The 16,073-nt window shown below is 42.6% G+C and overlaps 2 protein-coding genes across 2 annotated transcripts in view; one reads left to right on the forward strand and one right to left on the reverse strand.

The window, feature by feature from the left end:
- Window positions 1-16,073, reverse strand: part of CEP85L (centrosomal protein 85L) — a 351,940-nt gene that overhangs the window by 203,586 nt on the left and 132,281 nt on the right. The gene's annotated exons all lie outside the window — the stretch shown is intronic.
- On the forward strand, window positions 3,872-8,470 carry PLN (phospholamban). Its single transcript, XM_086949828.1, has 2 exons — window positions 3,872-4,006; window positions 6,204-8,470. Exon 2 carries the CDS (start codon window positions 6,313-6,315, stop codon window positions 6,469-6,471), a length of 159 nt encoding a protein of 52 aa, XP_086805954.1. The 5' UTR covers window positions 3,872-4,006; window positions 6,204-6,312; the 3' UTR covers window positions 6,472-8,470.

The raw sequence follows: 16,073 nt of genomic DNA on the forward strand, positions 1-16,073 counted from the left end.
CAAGCCAGCAACAAACGGGGAAGGGCTTGCAGTGACAAAAGTGAGTTGACAGTAGGGACGGGCAAGCAACAAACAGAATGCGGACACTCAAAAGTTTTTTTTAAAATGTTTTAAAAAGTATAAGTAAAGGACGGATAGCTGTAATACAAGGTACATTACTTGATTCTCTCACACATACAGGATAGGCATACCACAGGTAGCTAATACACTAGAGAGTGAGTGAGAGGCCATATGTTCAAGTGCTCTCATAAATCGATGATCATTCATCAGTGGGTTCCATATCCTGCACTAGGAAGCATTCAATACATGTGAAATAATCCATGCTTCAGGGGGCATGGTCACCAGCCTCAGAAGTGGGTCAGGGGCAAGGTAGACAATTTACTCCAGTCCCACTCCTTGAAGAGGTCTTGCAACATGCTATTGACAAGGCGGTCAGCACGTCCAGCATATTACACAGGGAGAGTCACTGCAATTGTAGCCTGCGATCTGAAACAGGCCAAGCCCACGCTGCCAAGCCACACTCACAGCTGTTTGGGTGTGGGCAGCAGGAATGTATGGGCCTTGAGACTGCAGACTACACGCCCAAGATCAAAGCATCTCCTGCATCGCTACCAGTGCCAATAGGGCAGTAGGAGTGCTCCAGTGACAGCAGGTCCTATAATTCTCTGTGGCCCCCATCTATGTGGGAGCTTGTCTGGAAAAGAAGCACCATGAAGGATGAGAAGAAAAGCTCTTAGCGCAGCCTGGACCTCCTGCCCTGCTGCAAGTGTCACGGAGTGCCTCTGTGTTTAGAACTTTCACATAAAAAGTGTATCTTGGATTGGTTCACTTTAGTACCTTAGATTATATCACTTAACTGAGTGGCCTTTATTAAAATTAGTTAACTACACCCTTTCTGTTGTGATAATTTTATTAATGACTAAGGCAAATCAGTTGTCGTGTTTCTTCTATAGAAGCCTTTATTTTGTATAGATGGAGCCATGTTTCGGTTGATTAAACCATACATAAGAAAGGTTGTTGTACAAAGTGCACCTTGAACTCTTTCAAGGTACTATTAGATGTGATGCTCAAGAAAAAAAGGCACAGCGAAGAAAAGTAATTGCCTAGGGACAAAATGTTTGATCAGGCTTGGAAGCTAGGATGCAATGAGCAATTCAGATCTTGGATGGATATCACATTATTTCCCCCTTCTGCACTGATAACCGTTTTATTAACAACGACGGAGGCAAGTCGCGGTCTATTGGCACAGAAGGAGCACAATTATGGTCTATTAAACTATATACAAGAGGATATTGTGTACTGTGCATATCCTGAATTTAATTATTTCAAGGTGCTCGAAAACTTGATGATCACTGAAAAGTAGGCAAAGGGAAGAAAAGTCATTGTCCAGGTTGACACAGTTTGGTCAAACTGGGAAGTTGTGACTGAAATCAGGGACTCTAGGTTAGTGCCCCACAACTAGTTTTGCCCTGTGTCCGAATAATAAGCTTTGAAGTGGTCTGGGAATGTTATGCAAGTGTATTCAAAATATACTTTAAGATTTTTTTTTATATAAGATGGGGAACAGAAATAGAAATAACCCTCTTCAAAGAACAGCAACATATTGGTCATAAACAGTGAAAGCTTCACTCCATCAGAGGACAGGTAGAGCTAGGGTAGCATCAGCACAAGCTTTTCCTGTCACAGGAAAGGTATGGATCAGGCAGCAGCAGTGCAAGGTTCACTGCCTCACAGAATAGGGACTGCATGGCAGTAGCAAAGCAAGTTTACATCTCGCACAGGAGGCAAAAAGTGCAGGTTTCCACTTCCTGCAGAACAGATCCAGCACAAGCTTTCATTGCACACAGAACAAGTACACTTAAGGTGTGAGTAACATGCAGGTTACCGCAGATCTGTGGAGTGGATGCTTAACTCAATTAAGGAAATGAATAGGAGGATGAGTAAATGAATATGCAAGTTCTGGTACCGTTCTCACGTCATATTCCACATCAGCACCCTGAAAATCCTATGGTTGTCAGTCACTCAGAAATTTGATGTTTGTGTTAATTCTTTAGTTTTCCAACGCATTGAGAAATTACAGAGATATAGTAGATTATTTTTATTTGGAGGAGACTCACCAAAGCCTAAATAAATATGCTCTAGACAGGCACACAGGTGTCGACCACTTTGAAAAGGTTTTGAATGTGTGCGCCTCAGGTTCGGTGCAATCTAAGGATTGCGCTACTCCTGTTCAAAATGCTGAGGGATGGTAGTGTATAGTGGTCGAAGTGGGAGGGCCACAATGTGCCAATACTTTTTTAATTTAAGGAAAACTGTCCCCTACTTTCTGTGAAAAGATAACCATCCCTAGATGGTTAATTCCGAAAGCTGAAGTGCTTCAGTTGCAGTCTTAGGTAGGGAGTCGCCAGCCTAGCGGGCACCGGGCATTTCCCTGGTGAGCCGCCAGGGTGGGGGCCGGTTTTAGGCTCCTGTGGGCTTTTTTGTTACAGGGCCGCTTTTGCAGCTTAGCTGCAATCTCGACCCCTGTAACAAAATCGGCCGACGCCGACCTTGGCAAACAGCTCGGCTGCACCCCCAACCCCCCGGGTAGCCGGGTGAACACTTTGCCACGGCTGGTTTTGGTTCCCAGTCCGGCCTGGCAGTCTCCTATGCTATGAAACAGTGTGAGAAGCAGATAGGTAAACCAGCCTTCTTGCCAGGGTGTCTGCTGCCTGAAAGAAATTTAAATGTGCGCAATTAGTCAATCTGTAAATGTAAATGGAGCTCGGAAGCCGGTATTGGCTTTGATTAATGAAATCACTTGACATTTCCTGATGACACAGATTTATTCTTTTTGAGTGGTATCAGAAAGGGGTTACCAGCTGAACAGAGAAGTGTGTGCTTTTTAAAGCGGCATAACACAGGCCCCTGTGCCGCAGGGACCCGAGTTCGCCCCTCATTATCATCCACTGCTCCAATCAGGATTCAATTCCTGGCTCTCTGGTTACAGACAGGGACCTCTGCATTAGCTAACAGAGAATACATAAAGTAAGATAATGCCTTCATCTCTATGTGTTGCTATATTCACCCTAAGCGGGAAGTGTATGCCCAGACGTGGGTGCCATGCTCACTATGCCACTGGATTCAAGCTAGCCTACCTGATGAGGGGCTATACCCAGAAAACGGTCCCAGGATGCTTGTTTATGGTCCAGGGAGTACCTGGCCTGGCAGTTCGTACTTGACTGTTCCTATGTGTAACAGATTCAAGGCTGATCAGAGTTGTGATGCAGATGTTTTTATTTGGTGGCCTCCGCTGCCTTCCTACTTTTTTTTGGGTTTTGTTTTAATATACTTTTATTAGCAGTTTTATGTAGCACAAACTCGACCCCAAGCTATTGCAGCGCTTTACATCAACACCAGTTACATTACACAATTCATTCTACTTTAAGCAGTGACTTACTTTAGAAGTACCTACCTGAAGATGAAAGACTGAAAAAGTCACAGAATATTTGGCCACGCCTTTGATCCCGCCCCACAGTTACTCGCTCAACCCTGACTGAGCACAGCCTCACAGTTGGATTACTATTTTTTAATGTACTTCGACCGCTGGGTGAGTGTATGTGTGTGTGTGTATATATGTGTGTGTGTGTGTGTGTGCACTCCCTGTGTTAGCCCATCACTGTAACACTGACTGACACTGCTGTTCAACTGGAGTGGGAGAAGACGGGGGCGGGGCTGTGGCTTTCATGTAAAAGTCTGCTGAGTGTTTCTACAAACAGCAGATAAAATAAACTCGCTGAGAAAACTGGGCCAGGCAGCCAATCACAAGTCTGGAATGCGGGCTGACATCACGAGCCCTGCCTCTGAAACTTTCTGCTTTTCCCCCGCGCCTCCTCCAATTGCTCCCACACGCCTGGTGTTCGGCTGGGAAGCCCTGCCAGAGACCCCCAAGCTCCGCTGCACCGGGAGAGTCCCTCCCAGAGCCTGGCACAGACGCTGCCCATCCATCCGCCCGCAGCCGCCGGAGGTAAGATGCTTGGCTTCCGCTGCAGACACAGCCCCATGCTCTCAGAGGGAGTGTGCGAGAAACCCATCAGCTGTTAAATTCAATGAAGAAGGGAACTCCCGCCAATTAATTCTGCACATTAGACATCTTGATAAACTAACTCCGTCTTTTATTTTTGGCAAACTATGCATTTTCATTTTTGAAGACGTACCTCGCCTAGAAAGCAAGCAATGTACATTTAAGCAACGTACTAAGGCGTTTAAGAGGCGTTCACCCAAAGACATGTCATTTTCTGGGAAGCTCTCTGTCACACATCTCTTGCAGACAGTGCTATCCTCAAACAGGACCGACCATGGTTTAATATTAGGCCATTTCAGCTCTTTCTCATGAGTCTCAATCAAAACAAAAGCTTGCGTCCCAAAAAATAAAATAAAGCCTGGTACACGCTTTGCTCACTCTTTCCGACGTGCTGCAGAGAGATGTGTAAGAAGTAGACGGACAATGTTCACCTAATCCCGTTACACATAACAGCGTTGGTCCGCCTACGAGCCAAACTGGCTCATAACATTTGCTGAGATCCCCCAGCCAGCGAATAATTCTAAGTGGACCCATTCGGACTACTGTTTTAACACTTTAGAGAACATCGCCGGTCCATTTTATGCCCCTAGTTTTAGGTAACAGGAAACAAGTTACCAGCAATTCGTCAAACCAAAGCATTCACTCTTCCCCGGTCTGTCAGATTACGGCTCCACAGCTCTCCAGTGACTCTTACTTGCTGACAGACCTTCAGTTTACTTTAATTTCAAGTCCTAAAACGACTTAAATGACTTACTGACCCTCAAAAAAAGTCATGCATCCCAGACATTCCAAGAGACAGTTCCATTTGGACTAGTTGTGGTTGAGGGAGTGTGATGGGGTTGTTGGAAAAAGCCCAAAGCATTAATTCCTGCCAGACTAGCACTGAAAACTACAATTTGCACAGATAGAGTAATTTGCAACTATTTAAAATAACCAGAGGTAGCTGATGGTCGTTTCAATTTCAAGGGGAAAAGCGTTTTGTATATAAATATTCTGGATGTTACTGCAGATGAGAGAAAATTGGGGGAAGATAGAGGACAAATGAAGGCAACAGATTGTACACCACGCGCCTTTGTGTAAATGACTGAACATTGCCCACCACACTGCCCACAGTATAGTGTAGGTGAGGAAAACTGTAGGAAGATGATGCTCCATGAAAGAGAAATAAAGGATGGCAATCATTAATGCACTACAGCAAGATTGTGTGAGGGAGAATGGCACACATTTCCATTACCAAAAATGGTGATTTCAGTTATTTACTGGGTCTTTTCAACATCTCATCTATTTGTGGTGCAGTGCGATGACGTGATAATGTACAAAGTCATTTACAAATGTTGGTGCCAAGTGCCACTAATCCGGATTCTTTGACACCACCACGCTTCCCTTTAGGTGTAAACCCATTATTAGGGATGGATTGTTTCTTTGAAACATATTATCAGGGTCTTTCCAATCCAGAGTACAGAAGTAAACCCATATCTGGTGGTGGTGGGGGAGGCAGGGGTGTTCACAGGCCTTTCAAAGGATCCAGTTGCCAATTACTTTTGTAGATGTGTTTTTTTGTTTATAATTTAACAATCCCTACACGTTTAATGGGGCTCACTTAACATATTGGGTAAGAAAAAAGAAGGAAACACAAGATAAAATAGATTTGTATGCTTGCGCGTACATGTAGGCACAAGTGAGGGAGTAATGAACAAGGGGGGTACTTAAAAGGAAAGTCCAGAAGAAACGTGTCCACGAGCCCCTGTATTCTGGCTATTGGCTTCCTGAAGTAACTTCAGGGAAGTGCAGCTGGGTAGGAGTAAAGGAAGAAGCTATGCTCGTTCTAGGACATATCCACGCGTCAATGCATGCCTCATTCCGTGTCTTGCAAGTTCTATGATTTTTAGAGGGCTCCTTATGATAAGGAGTGGCGAAATGTATTTGCAAAGGGTCATTATTCTGTAAATAATCTACTGGACCTTATATTGCCATTTCCACTGATCATTGCATTCGCATACATATTTCTGCCATTTTGTGCCTCTATTCCACCTAAACTGCTTTTGTCCCCTTCAGAACCCACGTTGCTTTTATCGCACTTTACATTGCTTAACACACTTTACATGTCTGTTTCTAACTCTTCACTCTCCTGCTTTCTCAGCTTCACAAAGACCCACTAACAAGAGAGAAGAGAAAGACCCTTTGCACTGCATCTGAGCCCTCCTGTCTGTCGCCCTGCACTGCTGCTATAACCCGCCCACTGCCTAGCCATGGAGAAGGTCCAGAACATAACCCGCTCTGCAATGAGGAGAGCCTCCACCATCGAGGTCAACCCGCAGGCCCGCCAAAACATGCAGGACCTCTTCATCAATTTCTCGCTTATCCTAATCTGCCTCCTGCTCATCTGCATCCTTGTGATGCTCCTCTGAAGTTCTCCGCCACCCTGATTGTGGATTCCCCACCGCACTGCATTAAACAAAATGACCCAAAGCTTCTATGTCCCGAGCACCCTCTACGATCCATGGAAGCTCTTGCGAGAGGATTTGGTGCTTGGACTAAAGCCGCCTGCTACTCGTACTCTTCAGCTTTACAAATGAGTGGAAGCTGCTGTGGCCACAGGATGGACAATCACTCAGGAGCATGTGGTTGCAAGGATGTGCATGTGTTAGGTTACATTTTTGTCCTTTTTTGTGATGTGCTCCTGCAAATGCTCTAAATTCCAAAGCACATCTTTTATGCATCTTAGCTTCTTTCTGGTTTCGCTTTAAAAGTAAGAGAACAGCCAATTTGCTTTGAAGTGAGCGCATTCTTTTTATGTCAATACTAAGTGCTTTGCAATTGCGTTGGTTTAAAACAGACTACAAATGGTTCTCAACTGCATTGCCTGTGCCTGTACACTGAATCAAGCCTGAGTGCTGTAGACTGCAGACCATGCTGATGATGGGCAGCATAGACAATTATTTAGCCAACACCCACAGCTGGACCCCTTGATATGAAAACACCCAGAGCAGAAAGTCTGTATGGTGCACTGCGCTCCCTCTAGCATGCTTATATGCCCTTGCACTCACCAGAAAACTCATCTTTCCTTTGCCGTTCACGCCAAGCAACCTTAATAATATGATCAGTAAAAACAAGAGGAACACATCCTCTGCAGCATACCACAGGCCATGCATTTATTCCCTTTGATATTCTGTGCAACCACAATACCCCCTTGGCTGCCTCAAGGGAAGGATTTAGCTGTATAATCACAGAACCCTAATGTATGCACATTTTGACAATGGAATGTTTCTTGCATATATGCCGCAGGCGCCAAGGTAGCAGCCAAAGAAGGTAATCCTGCAAAGATTTGAAACGATTACAGACGTGCCTCAACTTGCTCTTCAGTGTGACGTACTTCAACCAAGACTTCTGTGTATGAAGTTCTGACCATATACCTTTTAACTCAAAAGACTGTTTCAAAGAATAACAGGCTGCAAACATCCGAGCCCAACACCAGATAGTAGGAGTATGCAGGGCATGTGTATCTACAGCAACACGTGCTACGAACAGAGGGTTTTCCAAGATGGTGGGTCTTTCCTTGCACTTTATTGCTGCTGGGTAATGGTGGGAGAAGGAAGCAACCAAAGGGTAGGGAGAACTAAACAGAACAAAACAGAGACTACCCATTTCATACTAATGTCTCATCAGAAGAGATTGAAACTATACACTCTTACGCCTCAGGTATGCACTATCTGAGCTTTTGGATGCTAAATGTCCTCTCCTCTGCTTTATATCCTGGGAAGAGTCTAAATATCTAAAAATGTAATACAAAGAACAAGAGGAGACACAGGTGTCACCATTGGCAACCTTATTATGAAGCCCTGCAGGCTCCTAGATCAGGCAACACTGCTGGAGTTAGAGTACTGGTACTGCGGTGTACCTCTTGAACTTCAGGCCTTCTCACACAATACCTGCAGGGTGGTGTTGCTGCACCTCAAAACATCAGTCATGCTAAACCACACGATTGCACAGCAGATGTTAAAATACAATAAATTAACTTAGCTGTGCAAAGGCATGGAGACGTTATCGCAGACTGAGAAGTTAGGAACAATTATTGTGAAGCAACACTGCCATCCTGTGGCCAAATTGCTAGGCTACAACAGAGCACTGGCATTTTTTTTTTAACCGAGCGAATAGAAGCAGCAAAACCCCACTCACTCCATTAAGCCTACCATCAATGATTTTAGCCAGATTTACTTTATAAACGTATGTTTACATGAAGTAGAATCCTGAAGAAATTGCAATGTTATTGTCTATGTTGGACAACAGATTTATCTTTCGCATGGTGCAGCTGATTATCTTTTATAGTGCATGGCATTGACTACCATACTCCAGAGTAATGACAAGGGAAGGAAACCCAAGCCAAGAGCTAAAAGAACAAAACAAAAACAACAACGAGATGAAACTTGCAAAATTAACAAAAATTCCTCCTTAAAAAAAAAAAGAAAATGACATGCAAAAAAATAGCCTTCTGTCTTGAACAAGGTTACACGTGGTCATGTTTTCCCCTCACCGGGTACAAAGCATGAGTTAAACCAACAAAGCCTGTCCATTACATTACTGCAGACTAGCTGGACGCCGACCAGCAAAATTAAGCTAGTGAGAAAGATCCTGAGGAAACTGAGATAATCAAGGAAAATAACTGCGACATGCCCTACAAAGGAGAAACGTTCTCCGATATGGCAGCCAAACAGCAGCAGCAGTTCAGATGGAAAAGGAAACGGAAAGCGGCACACTTCCAAACGGAAAGTTCGAGAAGGCTACAGTCAACGAACAGCACCAGTTTCAATGCTGATGGGTCTTTTGTAAACATGATGTTCTCGAAGCTCTACTGGGACCGTCACTTTGACCAAGAACATCAACGGAATGCACATACGGGAACCCAGGGTCTCTGAGGAATGGAGAGCATCGGTTATGGCTCCGCCATTTTGTTTCTGCTAACGCATGCAATACAAGGCTGATTTACATAAAGCAAAGGCATGTCGGCGCACAAAAAGACAAACACTTCAGAAGGGAAAGGCCTGTATTATAGGTTGTTTTTCCATTGACACCGTTCTGACGGACCAGCACAGTTCTATCTCCCACAATATTTTGCCAATAAACTAAACAGCCGGTGTCAGAATGTAATGGCTGAAAGATGAAACCTGTGAGCGTACGCCAAGATTAAGTGTTACAAATGATGTCAGTAATTATTTGGTTAACTGTAGAGAAGAAGCTGTTCTCTTGTGTTTAAATAAGGTTTTAGAAAATGTTAATGTAGATTTATGTTAGCACTCAGATGTTATATTTCAATGCATGAACAAATTCAATAAAATCAAAGACAAAAAACCTATGTCCGTTTTTTAACTTTGCCTAAAGTGTTAAGTACTACATGCATATGTCTTTTGAGAAAATGACAGGTAAAAAATGATACAACTAAAGAGTGAAACGGGGGAGGAGGTAATATCTTACGCTGAATTCCAATGACACAAAAACCCCATGTGGCAGGTGCATGAATTCTCCAGGACATTTGTTACTCATCCAAGGAAGGGACACTAACCTTCAAAGATGCTGATTAACAAGGCCTTCAGACTGCCACATTTGCCTGACAGGGGACACTGTCACCCTGACCCAACGACAACTCAGATAGAGGAACCCTGATGACATCAGGGGCTGTAGGAGGGAACGGACTAGTCTTAAGCAACTTAATGTTCACCCTGACCAACCCCTCCTTTCAATGGCCTCACTCCAGATTGATAAATATTTTTTGAAATGCACAGTGCAGTGGAGCCGTATCCACTCTTAAAAATTTTTTTTTTTACCTATTTTTAAAAATACATTTATAGCAGAGATGACAAAATGTCACCTTTCTTAAAAAATCCATTGTCCCTAAACTTTATGGTTTGAATCATGGGACACTTCTAAGGCTGTGATTTAAATCTGAATCTATTTGAACACCACTCTCTGACCTAAAAGGATAACTTTTTAAATATATCTCATGCTACTTCAACACTTTACGGAAATATCTGCTCCTTCTCTCCCTAATATAAGCAGACACTCTGCCACTTCTCAAAACCACGATACTGGCTGCTTGCTTGCTTACCACCTGTTATGAAGCTCTTTGGCCTATTTTCTTTTTGGTTACACCTGAGCTTCACTCTTTCATGTTTAGTTAATCACTGTCCTCTGTCTGTCCACATCTATCCTCTATAGACCATTCTAGAATACTTATTTAAATAAATAAAATACCTAGATGTAAAAATCTATGTTTGAACAAGGTAGGCCAGTGTAGAGACGAAATCTTAATTTAAAATGTTAAATCTTTCTAGATTCAGGTGCTTCGCATTATTTCGCCCATGAGTGGTTGGGCCCAGAACATTTTATTTATTGAGCTTTGACATAGATTGTGGCATTTATGAAAAGTAAGAAAGATTCGGGGCAAAGAAACTGAGGTATATATCCTGCATTAAGTCCTGCTGATAATCCAATTAAAATTTGAAATACGTGTTTTGACAAATTGGTGTAAAAGAGGAGACTTAGAAGGTATCTAAGGGCAACAAAACAAATATATGGTAACTAGAAAATATCCCGTAGTTGAGGTGAGATGGAATGATGAAAGCACTGGGAAAGAAGTTGGGTGATCACATGTCTCAGAGTAAACGATTAAGTGTAAAAGATGCAAGTAAGACTGTCTTGTGGTAGCAAAGGGGACATCATTTGACCTTGTAATTGTGTGCACAAATGAGCAGCCATTTGACAGAAAAGGAATGTGGGAAGCCTGAGGGCCAGCGTGTTCACTAATATATCTATCCAAGAAAATGTTGGCGTGAGTAAAACATGTTTGAGCAGTAGACAATGCTTCCACAATCATAAGCGACTAGTTGTGATTGTCATTTGCGAGTAGTGGAGTTCCACAGATCAAAAATCAACACTTTTTGGTGGCAGCTTAGAGCATCCTCATGAGACATAGTGGCAAAAAATTTGGAACATCAGCCATAGCAGAGCGTAACAACAGAAACAAATGGAAATCAACCTACAAGAGGGGGCGGGAAACCAAAAGAACGGGTGAAAAACTATAAGCAACTGGTGATCTTGTAAAAGGGATGGAGAGAGATACTAGATACTTTACAAACGTAGAAGAGACACATGGGAACATTAAATGGTGGAGTGCAAAGTATTCCAAATAACCAGGGAACATTGTACATATTCCTCTTGTTGCGGAATGCGAATGTACCCCAGTCTCTTAAACAAACAGATGTTTGAGACCCCCGGCCAGTGCTTTGGAGTCCTGGATATGTGTTTCAACTTCAAGCCATGAGCAGTCACACAAAAGAGGACTAATGAAGCAATGCCACATGCAAGTGGCAAAGAGACAAATGTCACCCTCTGCTGGGAAGGCAAACTTGAACCTAGCTGATACCGTATAAATATTTGTGTGTTGCAGCATACTCCAAGTCAGTTCTTCTATTAAAAGGGGCAATGGCAAGAAAGTCGAACAAGGTGTGTTTCTGACTAAAATCAGGTAAAGTTGGTAGAGACCATAATCCAGAGGCTGCCATGAGCCAGAGTGCAGTGCCAAAGAAGGTGCCTCTTTACTAAACAGCAAGAGTTGACTGGCTCGGACTTGCATGTTCCTTGGCAAAACCAGCGAAGAGACCAGAGAGTAAATAAGTATGGGGCGAAAAGAACCCTCTATAGAGTAGGAGTATGGCTCATTGACAAGGCAGTATGTGGAAGCGGTTACGAGCCCATTAAGTACTTCACAATTATTTGTTTTATTCAAATAACATCGGACTGAAAACAATTTCAGTTGGATGTTAATTTTGTTTTAACTTGTAGACGACAATGTTGCTTCCTCTGCAACATTTATTTTCCATTCTGAAATTATAAAACCTATACTTTTTTGTACATATATCAAACTTAATTTAATATACTAAATTTATGGAGGAAGATCCACTAACCACCCTTTTTAACTTTTCCCTCATTCTCATCTTAACTCAATTTCTCTTCGGTTTCCGACTTATTTTTAGACTCCTTTTTTTGGCTATTATGATTAAAATTCCACTTAGGAAGTGTTAAACATGTATTAAGTGCTGACAAATTTAAAAAACACACAATGTCTATGCTGCTGTTGATTTATAAAGCTCCATAAAAAGATTTTGGGCAAAAAAAATACTTTTATATTTTTTAATCCAGAGGTAATCAATTGAAAATGGCCAAGTTTTATAAATTGGCGGATACATGAAGGATACGAGCTGTACAGACAGTAGATAACATACAGGCCTCTAGAAGCAGTAACAGCATGGCCTATTGCTCTTGTGCTGCCCTGCTCTTAACTGCAAGATCTCTATATTTATACTAGGTCTTGTTCAAATTCTAACATTGAACACATTTCCAGGGATAAATAATTTCCTATTATTACAGACTCCATCAATACTAAAATTACCTAAACTCAGCTCTAAAAAAATGCCCTAAATCTGAGGTCTTCAACGCAGTGTCCCTTAGGTAAAGCTTGGATAGAGGGGGTCTCTGACACTTATGTTAAGAAACAATTAACTAATAGTTATTGTATGAATAAGTAATTTTGTATAACTGTAATGTGCAAATGTATAAAAAGATGAATTCTGTTGTCTCTAGTTACTATGATTGAACAATCTTTTCTTAGGTGGTGAAAGACAAAAGAGAAGACGCTGAGAGCACAGCGACAGAACAGCAAAGTGTCCCCAATCCTTGAGAATCCAGGTTTGAACGAGAGAGGGCAGCATTTAGGATCACAGCTGAGTTCGACAAGCACGCAACCATGGATCTTGCCAACAACAGAGGCGTCAACCTGTTGCTCAACTTCGTGTTAATCGTCCTGATGCTGGTGCTTATGTTCATTCTTGTGAAACTCCTGTGAAGGCTTCATACTTTCCCCTTCGCCACAATGACTTAGGGGGCCAGTCTGGTGGCATGAGGTGCCAAACACCGTACTGGACAGAAAGGGCCCGCAATGTATAAATTCACCCTGTACCATATTGGACCACGAAAGAAGATCTAACATAAGCAGCCACCAGTAATGAGTGGAGGGGTCTCCCTGTACCCAATCAAGAAGAAGCAAGACCAGGGATTCAAAGATGGCTGCTGGATGCAGGGCCTATCTGCTGACAGCAGCCTGAGCCCTTGAGGGTGGTTTATTGATCCTACAGTGTGAAGCATAATTTTAAGAGTAGTAGTACGCCAGCTGAAATAGTACAACATGCTGAATACTTGATCTTGATACAAGGCAGCTTTCCATTTGGATGGCCTTGCTCTTGAGGCCAGGCTCACGACGAGCACGGTTCCCACATGTAGCTATGTGCTTGAGCCAAGGAGAGAGCTTTAAGATTCCACATACACTGGGTGACCAAGCTGCAACCGTCCTGTACCCACAGCGCTGCAAAAAAGTTCCAGCACCATAATATTAACGTAACAATGATCTCAAAAGACGGCAACTAGCTCAAGGCCTGCAATAGCAACTTCTGGGGACATTAAACAACAGTAAGTCTGAGCAGTTGCCAACCTTGAACTGAAGGCAATAAATGCTGCTGGAGGGAGCTCGTACCGAGAAATGTCTTCCTTATGAAATGTCTTTTTTATAGGACTTTGGTACAACAATAAGCCTTTAGCCTTTATTTTGCACCACTGACCCTACACTAAGCAATTACACATTTTTTTAAACAGAATTCTGTATAACAATAACACATCTAAGCATCTTATTTTAATACTACCCCTCATGTATGTGGCCTGTTGTCTTCTGGATCTTTATTAAGTATGGTGTCTTCTAGATCTTTATTAAGTACCAGAAACTGTCCCTAAAAGGTACATAAAATCTAATGCTAAGTAACTAAACCATGCCAATAAAGATACATTATGAAATCAGAACAGTAGATATGTGCCCTTTCACGATCCACGCACTGGAATCTTTTACCAAGCATTATGCCCACAAGCATACAACAGCGTAGGCATCTAGATTTTGATGGCACATCTATATTTCTGCTTTTTTAAGAGGCCCATGTTTTAGTAAAAATTCTGGCACTTTGATACCATTATGGACTGACTTGTTATAATTCTCCGTTTGTGCGTGAAGCTACAGGCAGAGGGAGGACATGAACATGTGCTTCACATGCCCTGCCTGCAAGACAACGCACACGCCAGTGCACGTGTAGTAGGTGCAGAATATCCTGAGTAGCCTCGAGAGTGGGTTGACTGTCACAACCGTACTTATTCTAGTTTTACAACATAAGAGTGCGTAGTATAATCAAGCTGCCATCGCGATAGAAGTAGTGTGTACTTTAATAAAACCTCCATCATGAGAGAAGTATATTCTGAAGATGGAAAATTCTGAACTAAATGCAACTTTGGCTTTGAAATCGACCGAGTTTCCCCACCATATCGTTTTTCTCCACAATGAGACTGACAGATACATATAACAACTACCAACAAACTCCAAAGACTCTGGCGTAGGTACACCTCGGACACTATGACCTGAATTCCTCTAGCAGCAAAACAGCTGGTTTCTCCCTTGGGAGAAAAGGAAATTACTACACAGCAATGTTATGTCAGTCCTTACAAAAATGACTGTCAAGGCCTAACCTGCAGGCTCCATTACACTTGCAGAGGAAGAGAATTTGCACTGTAGATGTCACGCAATTGCACACTGGCATACTAAGCCGTAAGACACCATTTCATCTATTTTTGTACGTATGCTTTTAAACAGCAGAGCAGTGTTTCTCAAACTTTTATTAACACTAAGACAATTTCTTCTAGTAATCTAAATTTAAATGATGTTGTGACCCCAGCTTCTCCGTTTTCAACATTACAAAGAAGGTATGATTGTTTTGGTCTTACCAGGAAAGCTCATTACTCGTGTCTACCAGACCTACATGGGTATGGGCCTTACAGGTTTGAGAAACACTGCACTAGAGCAAAAGAAGTTGGAGTGCACCAATGGTACTCGACTCATTCGGGTACCAAAAACTCCCTCTCATTGTCATACACAGATTTCAACACTTTAACTAGAACACCCGTTCCTTACATTGGTGAGGTCAAATAATTTTGTAAGAGCACAGCATGCTTAAAGAATTCTCAGGCATTCACTCAAAAAATAAACCAAAATAACTCACCTAAAAAACAAAGCAAAAGAAACCAAACACATCACAAAGTCACTCTGCTGTTAACCATAGAACACATCTATTTTGCTCTTATCTGTTTAGGTGACATAGTGCATTTAGGTAGCCAAATATATACCTAAATATGTTGCTCTGGTGCCTAAAAAACCTTAAGTGTGTCGCACAGTGATGACATTCTTTTTGTTTCAGCCAATGGTGTCAGAGGAGCACGTCATCCACTCTACACAGATTGTGTTGAAAATCAGGGAACTGTGAGTCCGTGTTGCACCTAGAACACTATTATTTGCACACACAAAAAAGGCACTGCGTTTAGGCAGTGGAACAGAAAGAAAAAACTGGAAAAATAAAAAGAAGCACAAACATTTCACTTCAAGGCAGAAGTGGCGCAAGTCGAGGACTGCTCTGTGACTGGTTGTTTCAGGGACGTGGGATTTTGGTTGGAAAAACACAAGCAGTCAAAAAGTGTGCTACACGTAAATATAACAATTGTTGTTGTTCAATGCAGATGTAAATATGCCTCTGGGGAAAAAACTCGCAGGCGCATAAGAGAGTAGCAGCTAAGATCTGTAGTCATTGTGGGTCACTTGAGTGAGATGCCGCCGCCATTAATACATGGTACTGCTAACAGGTAGCTTGTCTCAAGTCACCTCACCTGTATGCACAAAAGAGGCCCCAACAGATGCCCAAGTTGACCCCCGAGCTGGACAGTCACACAAAGGCCTGAGGACGCCCTCTGAAGAAATGAAAAACTGGCACCCACTTAAAGGAAACAGTACTCTGGAACCATGGCAACGGAGATGTTTTGGAAACACTCGTGAATGTTGCTGGACACGAGGTCACGCCGTGGAATGTTGGCAGAGCCA

Source organism: Lissotriton vulgaris, unplaced genomic scaffold (genome assembly GCF_964263255.1).
Source record: "Lissotriton vulgaris unplaced genomic scaffold, aLisVul1.2 SCAFFOLD_772, whole genome shotgun sequence".
In the NCBI taxonomy this organism is placed as follows: Eukaryota; Metazoa; Chordata; class Amphibia; order Caudata; family Salamandridae; genus Lissotriton; species Lissotriton vulgaris.